Here is a 17,740-nt window from a genome sequence, read left to right on the forward strand (position 1 = left end):
ACATGGCTTCCTTTTCAACATGGTCTGGCATTCAACTTGTCAAATACACTGAAAGCTAACATGTTCAGATATCAAAACTAAAAATAACATATTACCTTACCAAAGGAAATGTAAATTAAATCCCTGACCAGTGTTTCATAAAAAATGCAAACACAAACGTAACGCACCCTAATGCTACATTTTGCTAGCTAGACACTTGGTCTAAACAAGTATACCACAAATCAGTTTACAGTTATGAGGCTAACCTCAAGTGAGCACCGCTGGGATGTTAACATGTGTAAGAATCATAAAGGTAGCTGCAAATCAAGCATGAGAAAATTCCTTTGATTATTTTAACCAGCTTTTGTTGCCTTTGAGTTTGTAAACAAATGGAGGAAAGCATTAAGAAATAAACATTATTGATGTTTAGCAGTACTGTCAAATATGGGGAGAGGATAGGACATGTCCTGATTTATTAAATAAGTGAGGACTGGTTAATAGAAGTACTTCCACAAAACTAGTACATGACATTTTTGGTGAAGAAAAAAAAACAAACCACCACTTCAGTTTTACCCCTGTATTGAATTCCCCAGCAAAAATCTTCAGACGTTCTTAGGATGGTAATTATTGTAATTACTATAGTTGTAAGCCTTGCGAGGAGGTGAATTGCTTGTATGTGAAGTGTCTGAAATGTCTTCCAATGAAGAACAAAGGCGGTAGTTAGCCATGAGGATGCACTCCACTTAAGACAGGATGAGAGCTCGGTTTGTGGGGTTGGGTTTTAGCGCCCGCAGGTAACGGCGAGCTTTCTCTGTCATGATGAGCTGGTCCTTTGTTCGTCCACACACCACAGCTTCCCATGCTTGTGACATCTAAAAATGACCAGAGGATCAGTGATGAGGAACACAAATACATACACATACACACACACACACACACACACACAGGTTGTCTCTTCCAGGTTGCTACAATGTTTTCCAACATCACATCATCTAGACACAGCCACTGGATCTTAACACATGAGGATTATGCCAAAAGTAGAATATTATGAATGCCTTTTAAAAAGATCAAGATGTTTAAATGATTGTACAACAAGTAAATATATCTATATGCACACACACACACACACCTCTACATAGATGAGTGTGTTCACCATTGCTTATGTGCACGTGTATACATGCAAGTACTGATGTAGTTGTTAGATCACGCAACACATGATACATGTGATTTACATGGCGCTCTGTAATCAGTCAGATCTGAGGTGTAGTCAAAGGATGTTTAACTTAAATATGTACATGAATATTTAAGTCTGACCCACATGTCTCTTACACTGAGAATTTAAAGAAAAACATAAATAATAAGCACCTACCTCAGTCACTTTATCACTCCTAAACTCATCATTTAGCTGCCCCAAAAAGGAACCCCAAGAAGACATCATCCTAGCTAAAATTTGAAAAATGAGTGTGGAACTGTACACGCATATGCAGTTTGTACTCACCGGGGTTGGGGGCACTGGGCTGGGATCAGGGCCACACTCGTTTGGAGCCAGGATGAATCCCTGATCCAAAACATTTTCATCCTTCTACATGAAAAAAGAGAGGAGTCAAAAGAATCAGACAGAGGTCTCTTCCAGCAGCAATGCCAGCACGGCAGTATGACAACCATTTCACTGTCAACACAGGCTCTTGATATAATCCATTTACATTTTACAGGAAATACTGAAGTAGTATGCTGTGCTTGTCACAGTTTTAGGGGTATTTCCCTTTTCCATACTTTCCACTAGTAATATTCTACGTAAATGAATGCCAGCACTCATTTTGCAAACCCTCTCACAGGAGAAATCAAAAATATATACAGCGCCATTAAAGGGAAATTGAAATCCATGCTCAAGGAGTTGAACACTCTGTACCTTTGGGCTGGGTATGGAGATGGAGGAAGAGGAGGAGTTTGCAGGCTGGAGTCTCGCAGTTGCACTGTCTGTGCAGTCCATAACATCCAGTGCCAGGGACTTGCGCACTTTCTTCATTGGTGGTCGATGCTGTTAGAAGGATTGGCGGTATACAATTAACTGGTGAGCTACTTTCACAGACTAGATGTGTAGTACTGTAGTTCAGGATGAGCAGCCAAATGGTTTCTGAAGACATTCAAGGACTGTAATGCATTTCTTATGCGTAGTTGTGCTTCTAGCCAAACAAAACGAAGTCAGAGACAATCATTTATAGAATAAGAATAAGAATAAGAAATACTTTATTAATCCCGAAGTATTTCTTATTCTTATTCTTATTTTCCACTTCTCAGTGGAATATTCTTCACTTCTCAGTCTTCTACTGTCAGATCCCCACACTCACCACCTGCTTGCGTCTCTGCTCAGCCGGCGGCTCATCCACCACGATGAGCTCAATTCCTGCTTCACTGCGCAGGACTTCTTTCAGATCCTCTTCCAGGTTTGGAGTCGGGGGCTCAGGGAGATAAAAAGGACTTATTTTCCAGCTGATAAATTTGCTGGGTAGCATTTCATTAATAACATGTTTTGGCAGCATCCCTTAATCTGTTTTTATAAAGTGATACTCACCAGGGGTCTCAGTGGCCCATATTTCTCCAAGGCATTTTTGAAGGGCGTCGGTGTGCGGGGGGTTGTGTCCAGGTCAGATTTATGGTTGGGAGTAATGAAACTGCACAAGGTAAAAAAAGGAAAGTAAAATTGATTATAGCTTTGACTTTGATCCTTTTCACTATAGAGAACGACCTTCATCCTGTCCCTGCACTGACATGCAGTTTTGGTACATACATAGAGTTCTCTTTCTGTGTGAGTGGAGTCTTGTCGCGATGCAATGGAGTGGTGACAATAGCCTTCTGGCTGCAAACAGGGGTGGATGTGAGGGATGGGTTCTCCAGGTCTAGGGTATCCTGCTTGGTCCACATGTTGAGGAACTGTAAACATTGAGACAACAGTCAACCTATATGGTGTACTCAAAGTTCCATGGCTGTTAGCTTCCCCTTCAAAAGTCTATCAGGCTACTCCACATAACCTTGGGAAATTGTATTTCATTACTTTTCATTAAAACCCTGAATGACCGAGACTCACTCAGGCACTGCTTTGGGCTTTGTTGGATGGATGGGGTGAGGCAGTACCTGAGAGGGGGAGAACGGCAGAATCTTCACAGGGGTGCTTTTGGGGGTCATGGTGTCATTGGGGTCAGGGGACAGGGCAATGCGACGCCGGCTGCGGCGGGTTAGGATCGAGGGAGGGGTGGCCCCGCCGGGCGAGATGGGTATCAGTTCCCCCCGACTGCTGCGGCTCAGTTCCTGCAGTGCGCTCCCTTCTAGCCGAAACTGAAGGACCTCTGAGCCTTGGCTCTCCTCTGGCAGGTCAAAGACCGTTGGGTCACACCATCCCTCCAGATCCTTAAGGGGGCAAAAAAATCACAAGTCAACAAACAAGACCAAGGGGAAAAAGTAATATAACAAAAACCTTCTGACCACTTATTTGCTGCCAACAATGGCAAGAAAATTCTCATTTAAGCATGAACATTTAAGCTCTGACATCCTAAATTCAGATGGTCAACCAACTAAGTTTCAAGTGTATGTTACAGTGTATATGATATTGTATATAAACAAATAAGACAGAAAAGGCATTTTCACTGAAAATGGCCTTTTACTTCTCTAATTCTATTCAAGACATAAGTGCTATGTTTCAAACTATATATTTTATTGGCATACCCATGTTCCTAACATTTATAAAGGTTTGTGACCTTGTGATAGATGAGATGTGTTTGATGCAGACTTCAAATTTCTCTCTTAAAACATTTCCAAAAAAATTGCCTGCATTGTGTTAAATAAAAGAAAAAACACACTCGATGAATGTAATAACTTTCCCCATGTGACCACATGTTTATATAGAATAAGATTAACCTCAATCAATGTCATATGACTAAAGACAAAAAAAGACCAACGATTGAAATACTTCTATCAGAGTTAGGAACAAACATCCGCAGTACCTCCTACCATTTGAATTAAAGTGGCCTTCACACAGACTCACCCCATCCATCAGTTCCAACACCTCTTTGAGGGCAGGGCCAGATGTGGGTGAGAGGAAGCCAGCACTGTCCACCACCCAACGATTGTTGTTTGCCTCTCCTGAGGCGTCTGACTCACTTTTGGGGGTCAGCCCTCCACCAGGCTGATGGGGGGAAGATGACTTAGGGGTGACCACTTCCCTCGTGGGCAGGACTCTCACAGCGGAGGAGCGAGAAGACTCCTATAGGTGCATTGGCATTCGTATGAGAAACAGTGCATTAAGACTAGTCAAGGCCTGAGAGGTGAGACAGTTGCAACACTGGAAATTCCTGCTGATGGGAGAATGCACACCTGGAAAAATATGGAATGTACACGATCATCCCCAAAGAAACGACTTTTAAACGCATGCTTTAATTACTTTTTGTTTTGATTTCAAGACCTACTACACATTAGTATCACAGTGACAGGTCTTATTTAAGGAATTTTTAGGGTCTTTTTTTAACAAAAACAGTCGAAGAGGGCTAGCCTAAGCATTCGCACCTGCTCTACTGCCCCTGGTTCAGTGTCCGCCTCTAGAACAATATCACAGGGGAACTCCACCTAAGGAAGGCAGTCAGCGGTCACTACATATCCAGATGCAATTCATAATTCAGAGCAGGCAAACGTCTAAAAATCAGACAAGCACTGATGTTCCACAGGTAGTCATGTGTGACCATGACTTACCTCATGGTCATTACTGTGATGGCTGCTAACCTCCCCTTGTTCCAGCTGAGGGACAATCTTAAGTGGAACATCCTCCCCAGCGTAGCAGCCCATCTCCACCTTGCGCTTGATGGTGGAATTCCAGTGGTTCTTCACTGCATTGTCCGTCCTACCAGAGTGGATTAATAGGAGACTTATAGAAAGACCTTTACATTTATCACAAGTATGAGATATATAAAAACTTCCTTGTTCCATAACTACTTTCTAGCTCAAAAGCCACCACAGATATTCAGCTACAGAATTTAATTATATCTGAAGTAATTTAGCATCATTTTTTCATCCATATTCACACAAGAAGCACAATTGTTTTCAGAGTGTCTACATGGTTACCTCCCAGGGAGCAGCTTGGCAATCTCAGCCCAGCGGTTGCCAAGCACACAGTGGGCCTTATATATGATTAGGTCCTCCTCAGCCGTCCACGAAGACTTCTTCACATCAGGATTAAGGTGGTTGTGCCAGCGCTCTCGGCACTGCTTACCCAACCTGCCTTTCAGGTGCTTGGCTACCATAGCCCACTGCTTGTTGCCATATTTATTTACCAGCTCTATCACCTGTACAAAAGGGACCACAGTGAGGATGAGTTAGCAGTGAGGGTCTGCTCAGTGCAGTCATATGACACAAAGGACTGACAAAACTTCTCTTAAGAAAAAGCAGCTTCAGCTGCATTTTAGCATTGGCACATTTAAGAGCCAATAATAAGTCCAAGTCACGCAGAAGGGGAGCACCACAGGAAATAGAAAATTCAAATTTTAAAACAGCCTATTTTTCTTAATCTTACAACTCAAGTTTCAAATCAAATATGGCTCCAATAAAAAAGCTGAAAGTCAATAAATCTATGCCACCCAGAGAAAAAGAGATGCTCATCTTCACTGATGTGTAAACTACCCTCATGGCTCATTTTGTGTTCTTAGCTAATCCAGGAAACATTTGGTCCAGTGGACCTTTACAGATCCTATTTAGGCCTTTTCTTTGGGTGACAAAGAGACTGAAGGTGTGTTGTGAACTCAATGACTTGTAACCCACCTTCTCATCTTCTTCCTTGGTCCAGGGGCCCTTCACAAGGTCTGGGTCCAGAACTTTATACCAGCGGTGCTGGCACTGGTGTTCTGTGCGATTCTACAAGAATACAGTCAAACATATTGTGTAATGGGGCCTGTGAGTCCCTCTAACAGACGGCTGACTAAACCTTCCTCTTTAGTAAACACAGCTAAAAAGGACTTGCTTAGAAAAACTTTGCAATAAGGACGTCATGGAACACAAGGGGCATACCGGTGACAATGAACGAAATCAACAGAGGATACTCACTGGTAAGAAGCTGGCTATTGTCTTCCAATCATTCTGTCCAAAATTCTGAACCAAAGTTCTCAGATTATCATCCTAAAAATAAAATACAGCACCTAAATCCAGCAGACTTGGCACATATATACTACTGAAGAGTTATCTTTTTAATTTTGCACTTGTGCAGTGCTGTGCGTCTAAGAGGAAGACCATGAAACTGAATTAACTATTACTATTGAACAATCACAAAACATGAAAAAGAAAAAATTGATATAATTTTTGCGCATAACAAGATGCTATGAAGAAAGCATCTGAAAAGAACATGATATAAGACATAACAATGCAGCATTATGGTGACTAAATCTAACAAACAAAGTAAATGCAAAAAGGTATATACACGATATGCTAAGCATTAACAAAGTATACACATTGAAAATATCACAGTGGAATTTATGGATATATCAATTCATCCTGATGTGTGTCATAATGAATTTTAATTTGAGTCAAATAATTGGACTCCATGCACAACAGGTGAGTTTTATACAAATAAGCTATCTTACAACAAAACAATACAAAAGCAACAGTAACAATAATCATTGTCATAATAATAACATCAAGTTATTATTTGTAACCATTGTCAAATAACACATGTTATCTGGAAGTGTTCAGACAGCTATCTATTTACCAAAACATATTTGCATTTAAAGCCATTTAAAGTTGAGAACGCACCTTAGTATGTTCATCGGTAAACTGTCTATGCATGGGTTGAGGGTGCTGAAGCGGTTTTGCAAACTTACCTCTTCCTGGGTCCATTTCACCTTGACCTTTCCACTCTCCCGTTGCTCCGCTACATCCGAGTCTGTGTCCTGATACACCGTCTCCTCCCCATCCTCACTGAAACATCAAAACAGAAAACCCCAGGGTTTAGCCAAGGAGAATACCAGAGCTCAGACCAGGTAGGGGAGGAAGGGGAAACCATGGTCAAATCAAAGGTAACCAACTACTCAATCTAGAGTAACTATGTGTTACTAATGCCGATAGAGATGAGAGTTAATAAAGCAAATATTACTTTAGTAAAGAAGTAATGTTTTAATATCACCACACACACCTTAACTCAGAAAATTTGCTAAGAAACTTGTATGTGTGATGTGCAAACTTGACGGTCATGTGTAAGAAATGGTCAAAAATGTATTGAGAATGTAAGACAAGTCACTGTTGCTCGGCAATCTGTGCCCTAGCCATTTATTCCAAAATACTTTTGAGTACTCAGGAATAAACTGCTGACTGTGTTATCCTGGGATGCATGAGTTTAAAGAACGCATACAATCGCATTTTGTGACACTTCCAGATTGCAACGTTTTTGTACACTGTTGCCTATTTAGTGTTACCATAGCTTGTCCTTGCAAAAAAAAAAAATAAAAATAAAAAAAAATAAAAGTGCCCCCATAAAGACAAAATGTAATGATAAAGTTGTTATGACAACGTTAAAATCATTTTATGGATAGAAATGGTAGCCTATTTAGATAGCACGGTTACAACATGCCAGTCCTGTACCCAGCACACAAAGAACCACGGAGCTAGCAAACTAGCTAGGGTAGCAAATTAGACAACTCTTACGATAATAAATAATTCGAAATCGCAAAACTCAAGGCAACATAAATAACGATGCAATGAATGTCAACAACACTGTTTACAAAAGTAGCCTGCTACCAGTAAATATTTTACCATACATTTAAATGTTAACTCAAGTCAGGCGAAGCAAACACTGACCCTTCCCGACAATGCATCGCAATGTATGTTTTGTTGCTCTAAGGAAACAGCCACCCACTGTTGCCCTACCCAGCTATGCTGTTGTAAAAACTATCCGGAAATTTAACAAGCAAGGGGCAGCATTAAAGCAAATTCCTCAATGTACATATAGTGTGTGGCAGGATATCTAAAAAGTCGAATCCCTTTGCAATCTAACGTTAGCTAAATAAGCCAACCATACAAGTTAGCAAGCTAGTAAACTGAAAGCTTTACCCAACCCAAAATCCCGAAATTGCTACGGTAAAAAGTGAACAAATGCTTGACATGGTTGAACGCAACTGGTCACTTTCTTTTAGATAATAGAAACAATGGTCAAAAACACTAAAGCAAAGCAACTCGACCAGATGCGGCTAGCAGATAGTTGTGCATTTGGAGATTTTACAAAGGCGGGATGTTGGGTGCAATTCATTATCTTGCTAGCTAACGACATACCGTCACTTGCTAGCTCGCTATTTGACTCGCCGACCAGCTAACTAGTTGAATATGTCGTTCCATCCTAGCTGGTAATTACAAGGCGTGTCAATTTAGCATGCTAGACGTGTGTCATTAAAGTCGAATATTTCATAGTCATTATGCAGTATCTACAACCGAGCAAAAAAAAAAAAACCCAAAAAACTAGCTAGTCCGACAACAAGAGTTAGTATCCGATTTAGCGAGGCAGCGAAACTGCTGGCCAGAAACATACTTACCCGCGCGGCCACCAGGACATTTCCTCGCTGCCGTTCAGTTCCAAAAAATAAAACTAATAGAAAATTGTACTAATGCAGCTTCACCATGCGCACAGTTTCGTTGCGTCTAGCGTGATCTACCGAGTTTTTAATGGCATTTAGCTACATTCTTTAGTTTCTTTATTGCATTAATCAATTAGACCTTTGGAAGAAGCGTGTAATTCTCGCGCTGCAGTTTCAATCTCGCGCGCAGCATCTCCCGCAGGTTGTCCCGGGAGTGACGCACCGGTCGTACAGGAAACGCAGAGCTCGCGCCCGCCCTGCCCTCCTCTCTACCACTGAAGTAGAAGAGCGTTCACCAACCAGACAGACACTATGCTGCCACCTAGAGCATGAGCAGCTGAATCAAAACGACATTTAACATTTTTTTCCAACGTTAAAAGTGATTACTTTCAAGGTGAGATGATTAACTGATGATTGACTATTTAAAGAACGTTTTTAAATCCGTTACAGCATACATTGACTCTGGATAATCACTGACAATTAAACTAAGATGACATAGTGCTTTTACACGGAGCGTACAAAATTATGGGCTGAACTAACGTATAAATACAAGCTGAACATGATTAGCACCATTTATTGAACTGAGGTCATGGACGAACGAGTCTGCTCTGGTAAGAAACAAAAAAACCTTTAAATTTAAGACATGCAGGAGGCACAGGGATAGTTTGATAATCCGCTACATGTTGGTTTATTTTAAGTAATTTAGAACAATTTCACGTTATGTGGGTATTGTGTTTGGGTTCAATTTTGGGGTCTTTTTGTAGCAAGGCCTTGAGGACAGCAGTACCGTGAACGCTTAAATTCCTTATGACGATTAAGTATTTTAACATGCAAAACAGCGCTCTGTTGGCAAAGGCATGGTGAAACATCACAATTTGAATAGTTTCTTAGCTACGATAACAAGTAGTTGAAACCTTACCTTCATTAAAATGTTATTTTGCCAAATGTGCAGTCAGAGGCATAAGCAACATTTTCTCAAACATCCTGAAATTCTGTGTTCCTCAGAAGCATCTCTATCTTGGGGCAATGAGGGCTCATCTATCCAGGACCTGGAGAGAGGCTTTTTCCAGGACCACAGCCTTTCTGTCTCTGCTACATCTCTGGAGCTGCAGGAGGGCTATCCAGCTGTACACATCTCCCACTCAGGAATCGTGGTGGAGTACACAGAGATGGGCTCCTCCACCCTAGCCTCGTCCAGTCATCCAGCCAGCCTCCTGTCCACCTCCCTGGCCTTCCACACCCAATCCCCCCCAACTCAGCTCCACACACCGAACCCTGGGCTTACTGTTCTTGTGAACAGTAAGTCCTCTACACCCTGTGAGACGAAGCACCTAAAAGAGCCCACTATGGCAAGGTTGCTGGAGCTGTCCTGTGTGGACCTGACAACCTCACAGCCCGCCTGGGAGGTCTCCCTCATCCGCCATGCTGCTGACAGCTCCCTGTGCAAACTGAATTCCAGCCTGCTAGAGGACTCCACCTGGAGCCCCAAGGGCCAGTCTGCATTCTCTTCCTTGGCTGAGCTCTCCTCCCTGATCTGGTCTGGTACACCCCCGCAAGCCAACGTTAGCAGTGGGCATCCAAGGCCCTGGAAGGAGACCGTTCTCTTGGGGTCGAGCCAGACACCCTCTCTCATTGTATCAGAAGAACACTGGCAAAGACATACGTCCATCCTCTCACCCAGCTCTGAAAATAAAGACCTGAGCAACTGATGCTGAATCACAGGGCTGATGCTGCACACAGGGAAGTTCACCTCACCACTCCCTACCCCCATTCCACTGTGTTGACGGCAACCAGTCTGTGCCACCTTTACAAAATGAGTATTGAAATGACAGGAGTACAACTGCAAATGTAAAGGTAAAATTGGAATCATCATTGCTTGAATCTGTGAGGCCACCTTAAACTGTTCAGTCACCCCTCATTTTCCCATCAAAATATTTTATTGTACATATTTGGCTGATTTGGATCAGTTGTGGCCAGTGACTGACTTGTCTCAGCTGTGTTCAACATATTCCAGGTGTAATTGCTAAATTGATGGTAGTGGTGTGAAACTTGTAGGTTTGATATAATATTGAGTGGTCAGCCAGGTATATAATTGGAAATACTTTATTAAATCTCCAGTTGGAAATGTTAAAAACTACGCATTGTCAGCCAGGACAAGGGCAAAAATCGGTGTCTTGTAATTTTAATGAAATGTGATATTGTGAATGTTGCTGCAAAGAGAAACCACAATCTGTTGCTCTGCCCTTTGACATGTTTTGTGAGTTTTTAACAAGTGGAGGTGGGAGCACAACAGCAAGGGGAAAGGCCTAATGAAAAATAAGGGAGGGGAGGGGCAAGAATGTTTGTGTTGTAGGAAATGTTTTGAATAAATATGAAATAAAATCTATACTAAAATCAACCACTTGCCAGGTCTTGTACTGAACACAACCTTTTAATTTTACAGATGTATAAACTTGTAAACAAAATATAAACATGATGCCAAAATATTGAGCTTCAAACATTTCTAAAAGTAAAAGGGTGTCAGCTAAATGACTGACATGAATTCCCAACTATTGAGAAGGCATGTTGAGAATTGGATACAGAAGACTATTCAAGGTGTAAAGGAAAATGATTAGAATGGGTTAAATGCAAAGGAAGTACAAAATATAAATATTGAATTGTCTTTGGACATATACCCAATGTGAGACAAGATTCCAGAGTAATAGCTCTCCATTTTTGGGTATGGAAGGAAACGACGTACTCATGGTTTATGTGCATAACAGAAATAATCACTTATAAATCCCTGTCAATCTTTCTACTGGAATGGAAAGTGGTTTCCTTTGCATCCTTCAGAATGGAGAAAATCCTGCTTCTGTTGTATCAATGTCATGCTCCTGAGGGATAAAAAGAAGTGTGAACGGTCAAAGAACAACTGCTTGTCAGTAACCATACAAAAGACTATTTTAATTGGGATCAGAGTTTGCTGTGCTGACACATGTTGTTCCATGGGGTAATGTAAATGGTTTAACACAGGCTATCTGGAAAATTAACTCCAGCACTGTGGGCTCAGCACTGGAATGAAAAGCCAAAGCGTCACCATGGCAGTTGAAATAATTTACTTAAGAACCTGTAGCTTGCCATAACTATTGATACAAATGGCCTGTTGTGCACAAAAAACATTTATTAAGCATTTTATTGAATTACTAGGAGATGGCTAAAGGGTTTGTCCTCACACACTTCTCACCTGATTGAGTTTCTTGAACTCCACAACTTGGAAAAAGATGTGCTCCAGTATGTGTTTTGCATTTCTCTGATCTTTATCCAGCTTTCCAGTCACCCCCAAGATGTCCCCACACTTACGCACGTAGAACTCCAAATCGTCATCTGTGCCTGAGTGGACAGAGTCAAAGGCATGGAGCAGAGCATGTTGATTAGCAAGAGCTGTTTGTGGGGAAAGAGTTGAAATCTGGGTTCTTCACTGTGACTGTGACAGAATGCACCCTTTCCCCTTTCACTCTTAAAAAATGAAAAAGAGCTTATTTGAAGTACATGTCCACAGAACAGATACAGCTCAAGTCTTAGTGGTCTGCATTTGTGGTGTTTGCCTTTCCTAAAAACTAAATATTAAATTTCCCCTTAAATACAATTTGAATTACTCTAGTGCTTGTGGTAGTGCAGGTCCTTTCCTTTGGATCTGTTTCTAACTGAAGCATTAAATGTGCCACTTGTGGAATTAAATGCTGCAATTTTAATACAATGATACTCTCATTTCAGTTTCAGGTACTAATAACAAACAGTACAGAAAAGCATTGTGCAGTCAGTTAACACATGGTGCTGAAAATCAATGTGGACTCACATTTGTTCGAGAGCTGTGCCAATCGTACTTTCTCCGAGGAGAAGGTCTCGTCAAGATCAAAAAGGTCAAGTGTAGGAGGGGGCAGGTCCCTGAAGGCCGGCTGAAAGACCTGGTCAAAAAGACCAGTGAACACATAGTTAAGCATTCCTTGGAATATAAAGAAGCCATTTCTCCTTAACCCCAGTGGAAGGCCCACTGCATAAAGGAGAGGCTGAGCAAAGTGCATGAAAACCAAATTAGCTAGCAAGCTATCTAGCTTTCTATATTGTTTTTATTGTAGCTAGCTAGCTATGTGTTTGTTTGGTGATATTTGTATTTGTCAGCGGAATGTGATAGTAACTAGCTAGTTACGTTTGTTTTGTTTGTATTGTAGCTAGCTAGCTAGATTTGTCTTTGTAAGGTGGTATTTGTACTTTTCAGCTGAATGTGCAAGGAGCTAGCTAGCTAGCTAATTTGACTTTCAAGCACTTTGCTAGCTATCAAACCAATACAGCTTCATTATGTCTCTTACGAACAAATAGTTAATTTTAACATTTGTACTGCAAGCCAAGGTATTGACTTCTGATCTTAAGTACCGTTTGCCAGCTAGCTAGCAACTTAACGTAAGTTAGCTAACTAGCTAGCATTAAGTGCACCAGGTCATTCATTCATTAGTGGATATAACTTTAAATCCAGCAACTGTATCTCTTTTGAATTTTTTTGGGGATCTTTGCAGACCCATCTGGCTATTTCTGTTTTATTTCTTCAAAAGCTAGATACAGACACATATCAAACTTTTGGTCCACTTTGCCATAGATGCTGACTGAAGAGTTACCCTGCTCCCACCCTGAGCGTGACGTAAGAGCAAAATGGCCGCCATGTGAATAAGGCTCATTATAGTACCACCTATTGGATCTTCTCCGAATCTGCAGCTAGGTAGGCTACTGTTGTCCGACTCAGACTGCATATAACCAACATAATATTTAGCCAGCGCAAAATTGATGCGACACAACAGATAAACATCGGTCACTGCCATTGGTGAATGTCATTTTATTTGCTGATAGGCCGATGGCAGTCAACAAGGCAAATATCAGCCAATACCGATGTACAGCCCATAAATCGATGCATCCCTAATCAATTCATGCATCAATAGTGGATTTATGTATCTGTGTGAGTGATATGTTTGTGTGCCACTCACTGCAGGCTGCAGAGTGGGCAGAGGTGTCTCAAACTGCGGCTGGATCAGCTGGAGAGGTTCATGCTTGACATTCAGCTGTTTATAGGAGCTGCAGGAGAGAGCAAAATGTGCGTTTCACTACAGGATTCGGTAAGGATCAAACACCTTTAGCTATAACAACCTTACTTTGATAAGAATGCAGATATAACTAACATAGAGAGGCAGCATACAGCCATACCTATAAGGGGAAGCATGTTATGCCCCCCTTATCAGCCAGTCAAAGGGGACAGCAGGATGGTACACACCTGATGACCCGAGGCAGCGAGTCAGTGGACAGCTTAAGGAGGGATGTGTCAAAGAGAGATGTAAAGTCTCGAGGATTCTCATCCCTCTCCTGCAAACATACTCTTAGTCGCTCCGAGAGACACCCTGTATCTGGTAGCATGGTGTAGTCTGTAATCTGCCAACAGCACACAACACTGTCACCATCAGACTCTTCATAATGACTGTAGTCTAAGAGTTGCTCTACAGTGGAAAAAAAGAGCTTTTTATAAACCTATAGCCTCTCACCTCTGGGTCCTCAGCATCTATCTGGTTCAGATGAATATTGTCTGTCATAAGCCACTGAAAGACAACATCCTACAAAACAGAAAAAGGTTGACACTCCTGTGAATCTGAAGCACTGTAGTTACACCAAAAGTAGTTATGTCAAAGCAACACTGAAAGAAAAGTGCTGGCTGTTAGTGCTGGAGAAGCTCACCATTATTTTACTGTTCTCCTCTTTGTCCAGGTACTGGTCACTGAACATGTGGCAGGAACCCAGCACGGCCAACCGTCCCCCCTCCTGTAGTACAGACAAGAGCCTCTATGAAGTGGCATCACGTGTGTCAAGATGCAGGTATTTTTATAATAATAGTGCAGTAAGACAGATGACTACAGACAGGAAACAATCTGCTGTACAGTTTGTACAAAGGAAACGTGAGGTGTGGTGCCCTGCTCACCTTGACCTGATAAAAGGCGAGAACGGGTCGGTTGAGCGGGAAGCACACAGAGCCAGTGGACAGAACAGCCACTGCAGGTTTGATCACGCTTAGCGTTGCTCCATACGGGTACACAAAGGTCAAAGCCCTGTGCAAGTACACAGAAGGTAACAGAGGACTCACATCCATCAAAAAAAACCATCAGACGATTTGTGAAGATTCGTTTGGACACTTATAATATCAGCGTGTAGTATCAAGCTTGTTTTATTTTAAAATATTCTAACCTTAAAGCGACTACAAGGTTGAAAGGCCTGTGTGTTTTGTTTGTTGTTTTTGTTCTCTGTATGTGGTTACACATGAATCTCCGGTCTTCCCTTTTCACGGATGAACAAATTTAAGCTTGTTGACAGTTAAGGAAATTCAAACACACACACACACACACACACACACACACACTTAAAGAAAAGAAATGAGAGAGACACTTACTGTGCATTGTTCCCAGTGCTTTCATCCTCAATGACCCCTGTCACTACTTTTCCTGCAGCACGACTGATCTCTCTAAATGATGGGTTAAAAAAAAAAAAAAAAAAAACTTGTCATGATTCGAGTGGTTCATTCACACTTAATGTTCAACAGACATGCACACAATGGTCATTTAGGAGTACATTAAATTAGAAGTTATGTTAAGAATTAGAATCTGTGACATGTTCAATGTTTTTCTCATGTAATAATGGTCTCAAATATGAAACAATCCAAGAAATTGTCAGGACAGAAGAACTGTCCAAACTAACCTGTTTAATACACCATTGGACACAAGTGCTTCTTTTGGGTGGAAATATTTGTAGTAAACATTCCTCACCACAGCGTCTGTTACAACAGGTGGAAAAAGTAAGAGAAGTAAACACTGGGTCTGTGTCTATAAACAGTCAGGCACGGGACAGGATGATACTCTCATTGTTGATAATCCGGATGTGAAAATCCTCAAACATGAGGAAATGGAGGCCAAGGGTGTGAGTGCACGTTGAAATTACCACTGTTGACCATGATCCCAAACTCCTCAAGGAGGAAGTTGATGTTGGTGTCATACTTCATCTCCCCTCCTTCCCCTAGCATCACCAGGATATCTCCTCCTCCATCCAGATATTGCTTCAGCACCTCCAACTGAACAACACCAAGCCCAAACACACAGTAGACAGAAGATATGGCAGACAGAGAAGAGGAGACAAGAGGTCAGGAATGGATGTATCATTCCCAACGCAGAGCAGATTGTACCATTCCTGTTCTTACTAGAAGCAGATTAGTGTACCGAATGGAAGCTTGCAACTGATACATAATCTACATGATATTTTCAACTGCTTTAAGGAAAGCCAAGAACGACTGGAATTGCTTTGCTTTGGTACTGCCATTTCCTTCCCAAGAGATGACAAGCCCATGCCAACCAATGTCAGTGTCTTTTGCACCTCCTGTATTGGTGACCACACATACAAGTGGAGCATATCCCTTTGTTTTCTAATTCATGGACTCTGTTGTGGAACTCAACTTATATTATTGAAATCATTTTTACAACTCATATTTGTTCCAGGTTTTTCCATTCACATTTCACTTGAATAATATAGCCCAAAATATTGACAACTTATAGCCCTCATGTTGCTTGGGAAGACTACTGACTTGTTTCAGTGGTTCAATGCTCAGAACTCACAAGTCCCTGACTCACAGAGAAAAAATGCTGATCTCCCAAATGCAACATAAACATTGGTGATAAAGGAGTTTCAACAAAAGAGCAAATAAACAACCCACCAAACACATTAAACTTGCCATTTTCTTAGTAGGCAGGTCATTTCCCCATTAGATGCTCACCTCACCAGCAGTAAATTTTTCCCTGGGTCCTGCCGTGATCCAAAGCTTGACACCATTTAGTTTCTCCATGGAAAGTTCCTCTTTAATGCTGAGGTGAAAGATGGAATTTCGGTGAGTTACTGTGCTGCTATTATGTCATCAGTGACATACAGTCATTTAATAGCAATTTATTACAGGTGAATGTCAGTTTACCTCTGAATTTTCCACTGTGTCCTGAGTCTCTTCTGGAGGGACTTGTAGCCACTGTTGGCTGTGAACAGCTCTCTTTTGGAGGCATTGATTGCTACGATGTTGCGCTGCTCTTTCTCCATGCTGTGATCACCTGTTAGTTACAGATCTTCAACGCCAAAGTGACTGTTAGCTGCTTCTAGCTACAGCTAGCCACATTTTGAGACTGCATACCTGTTGTGGTGGAACTAGCTAGTTAAACACACAATTACGTTTTGTTGAAAAAGAAGGTAGCTAACGTAATCGCTATTTAGTCCTAAACCCTTGCTAGCATGCCTTCTCATCAATTTAGGTAACTCGCTACCCGTTGTACTGTACACCTATTAACAATAAACAAACTGACTGGCTAACGCACAACACATTCATTCCTAGTTAACGTTAGCTTTGTCGGTAGTTATCGAGCGAACAATCGAAGCTGAGTAGAAACTTTTAAATTCACTAACGTATTTATCAAAACTATTTGGTGCCAGACAGCTGATTATTTCCAATCAGTCAGGACCACTAAGTATCGTTGAATAGCCAGCTAGGTAGCTAACAGAGGCAATAACACCAGCTAGCAGAGTTGCCTAGCCATTTATTAATTTCAAGGGATATAGTCTGCTATCTTGCTAAGCGAGAACAACGCTGTACCTAGCTAGCAAGTTAGGTGGCACATACCTACACACTTCCTTTCTTAGCTAGTTTGCTCTCACTACACACGCTTAACTAGTCGCTCAGCTAGCAAACAAATGAAACTTTTCTATATGAAAACCAGTAAGCAAGGAAGCTAGTGGTATTTTCTCCTTACCCCTCAATTTGACACCGTCCTCGAAATCCATCGTCTTTGCGGTGCATTGTGGGTAGGAACAACAGGCACAACGGTAACCAGGGGCGCTTACAACATAACAACAGGCAAACTCAGGAACAGGGTTAGCAGTTTTGATTTTTTTCGCCACAGTAGCCGAAATGCCACTGATTTGTGGTTGAAATGCCTACTAGAATTGAGTCTTTTTGAGTAAAAAAACTTCCATTGCGGTCCACAATACCAAGAGGAACTCGTTCTTCAGCAGACATGTTTGTGTTCCTTATTGATTAGTTTGTACGAAGTCTATCTGCAGTTTGTTCTCTC

The 17,740-nt window shown here is 41.5% G+C and overlaps 3 protein-coding genes across 7 annotated transcripts; 1 reads left to right on the plus strand and 2 right to left on the minus strand.

Moving 5' to 3' along the window:
• Positions 1–380: 380 nt before the first annotated feature.
• Positions 381–8,686, minus strand: mybl2b (v-myb avian myeloblastosis viral oncogene homolog-like 2b). 3 transcript variants are annotated; one of them, XM_036531385.1, is made up of 15 exons: positions 8,535–8,686; positions 6,834–6,930; positions 6,064–6,135; positions 5,782–5,874; positions 5,089–5,309; positions 4,750–4,867; positions 4,537–4,596; positions 4,019–4,237; positions 3,112–3,384; positions 2,768–2,910; positions 2,552–2,651; positions 2,328–2,438; positions 1,889–2,017; positions 1,478–1,561; positions 381–851 (listed from the first exon to the last, which is right to left on the minus strand). In XM_036531385.1, the coding sequence occupies exons 1-15, from the start codon at positions 8,552–8,554 to the stop codon at positions 723–725; spliced, it is 1,869 nt and encodes a 622-aa protein (XP_036387278.1). In that variant the 5' UTR covers positions 8,555–8,686; the 3' UTR covers positions 381–722. The 3 variants fall into 3 exon arrangements, with proteins under 3 accessions (XP_036387278.1, XP_036387277.1, XP_036387279.1); XM_036531384.1 differs by having other exon boundaries at positions 4,720–4,867; XM_036531386.1 differs by lacking the exon at positions 4,537–4,596.
• Positions 8,687–9,165: 479 nt separating this feature from the next.
• Positions 9,166–10,574, plus strand: si:ch73-303b9.1. Its single transcript, XM_036531387.1, has 2 exons — positions 9,166–9,187; positions 9,582–10,574. Exons 1-2 carry the CDS (start codon positions 9,166–9,168, stop codon positions 10,283–10,285), a joined length of 726 nt encoding a protein of 241 aa, XP_036387280.1. The 3' UTR covers positions 10,286–10,574.
• Positions 10,575–11,141: 567 nt separating this feature from the next.
• On the minus strand, positions 11,142–17,671 carry ift52 (intraflagellar transport 52 homolog (Chlamydomonas)). 3 transcript variants are annotated; one of them, XM_036531522.1, is made up of 14 exons: positions 17,420–17,671; positions 16,597–16,726; positions 16,405–16,492; positions 15,579–15,708; positions 15,339–15,414; positions 15,034–15,105; positions 14,569–14,695; positions 14,328–14,411; positions 14,138–14,206; positions 13,873–14,027; positions 13,589–13,676; positions 12,412–12,520; positions 11,800–11,945; positions 11,142–11,449 (listed from the first exon to the last, which is right to left on the minus strand). In XM_036531522.1, the coding sequence occupies exons 1-14, from the start codon at positions 17,448–17,450 to the stop codon at positions 11,405–11,407; spliced, it is 1,350 nt and encodes a 449-aa protein (XP_036387415.1). In that variant the 5' UTR covers positions 17,451–17,671; the 3' UTR covers positions 11,142–11,404. The 3 variants fall into 3 exon arrangements, with proteins under 3 accessions (XP_036387415.1, XP_036387416.1, XP_036387417.1); XM_036531523.1 differs by having other exon boundaries at positions 16,597–16,741; positions 17,420–17,471; XM_036531524.1 differs by having other exon boundaries at positions 16,597–16,824; positions 17,420–17,441.
• Positions 17,672–17,740: the final 69 nt, after the last annotated feature.

Source organism: Megalops cyprinoides, chromosome 6, assembly GCF_013368585.1.
Source record: "Megalops cyprinoides isolate fMegCyp1 chromosome 6, fMegCyp1.pri, whole genome shotgun sequence".
In the NCBI taxonomy this organism is placed as follows: Eukaryota; Metazoa; Chordata; class Actinopteri; order Elopiformes; family Megalopidae; genus Megalops; species Megalops cyprinoides.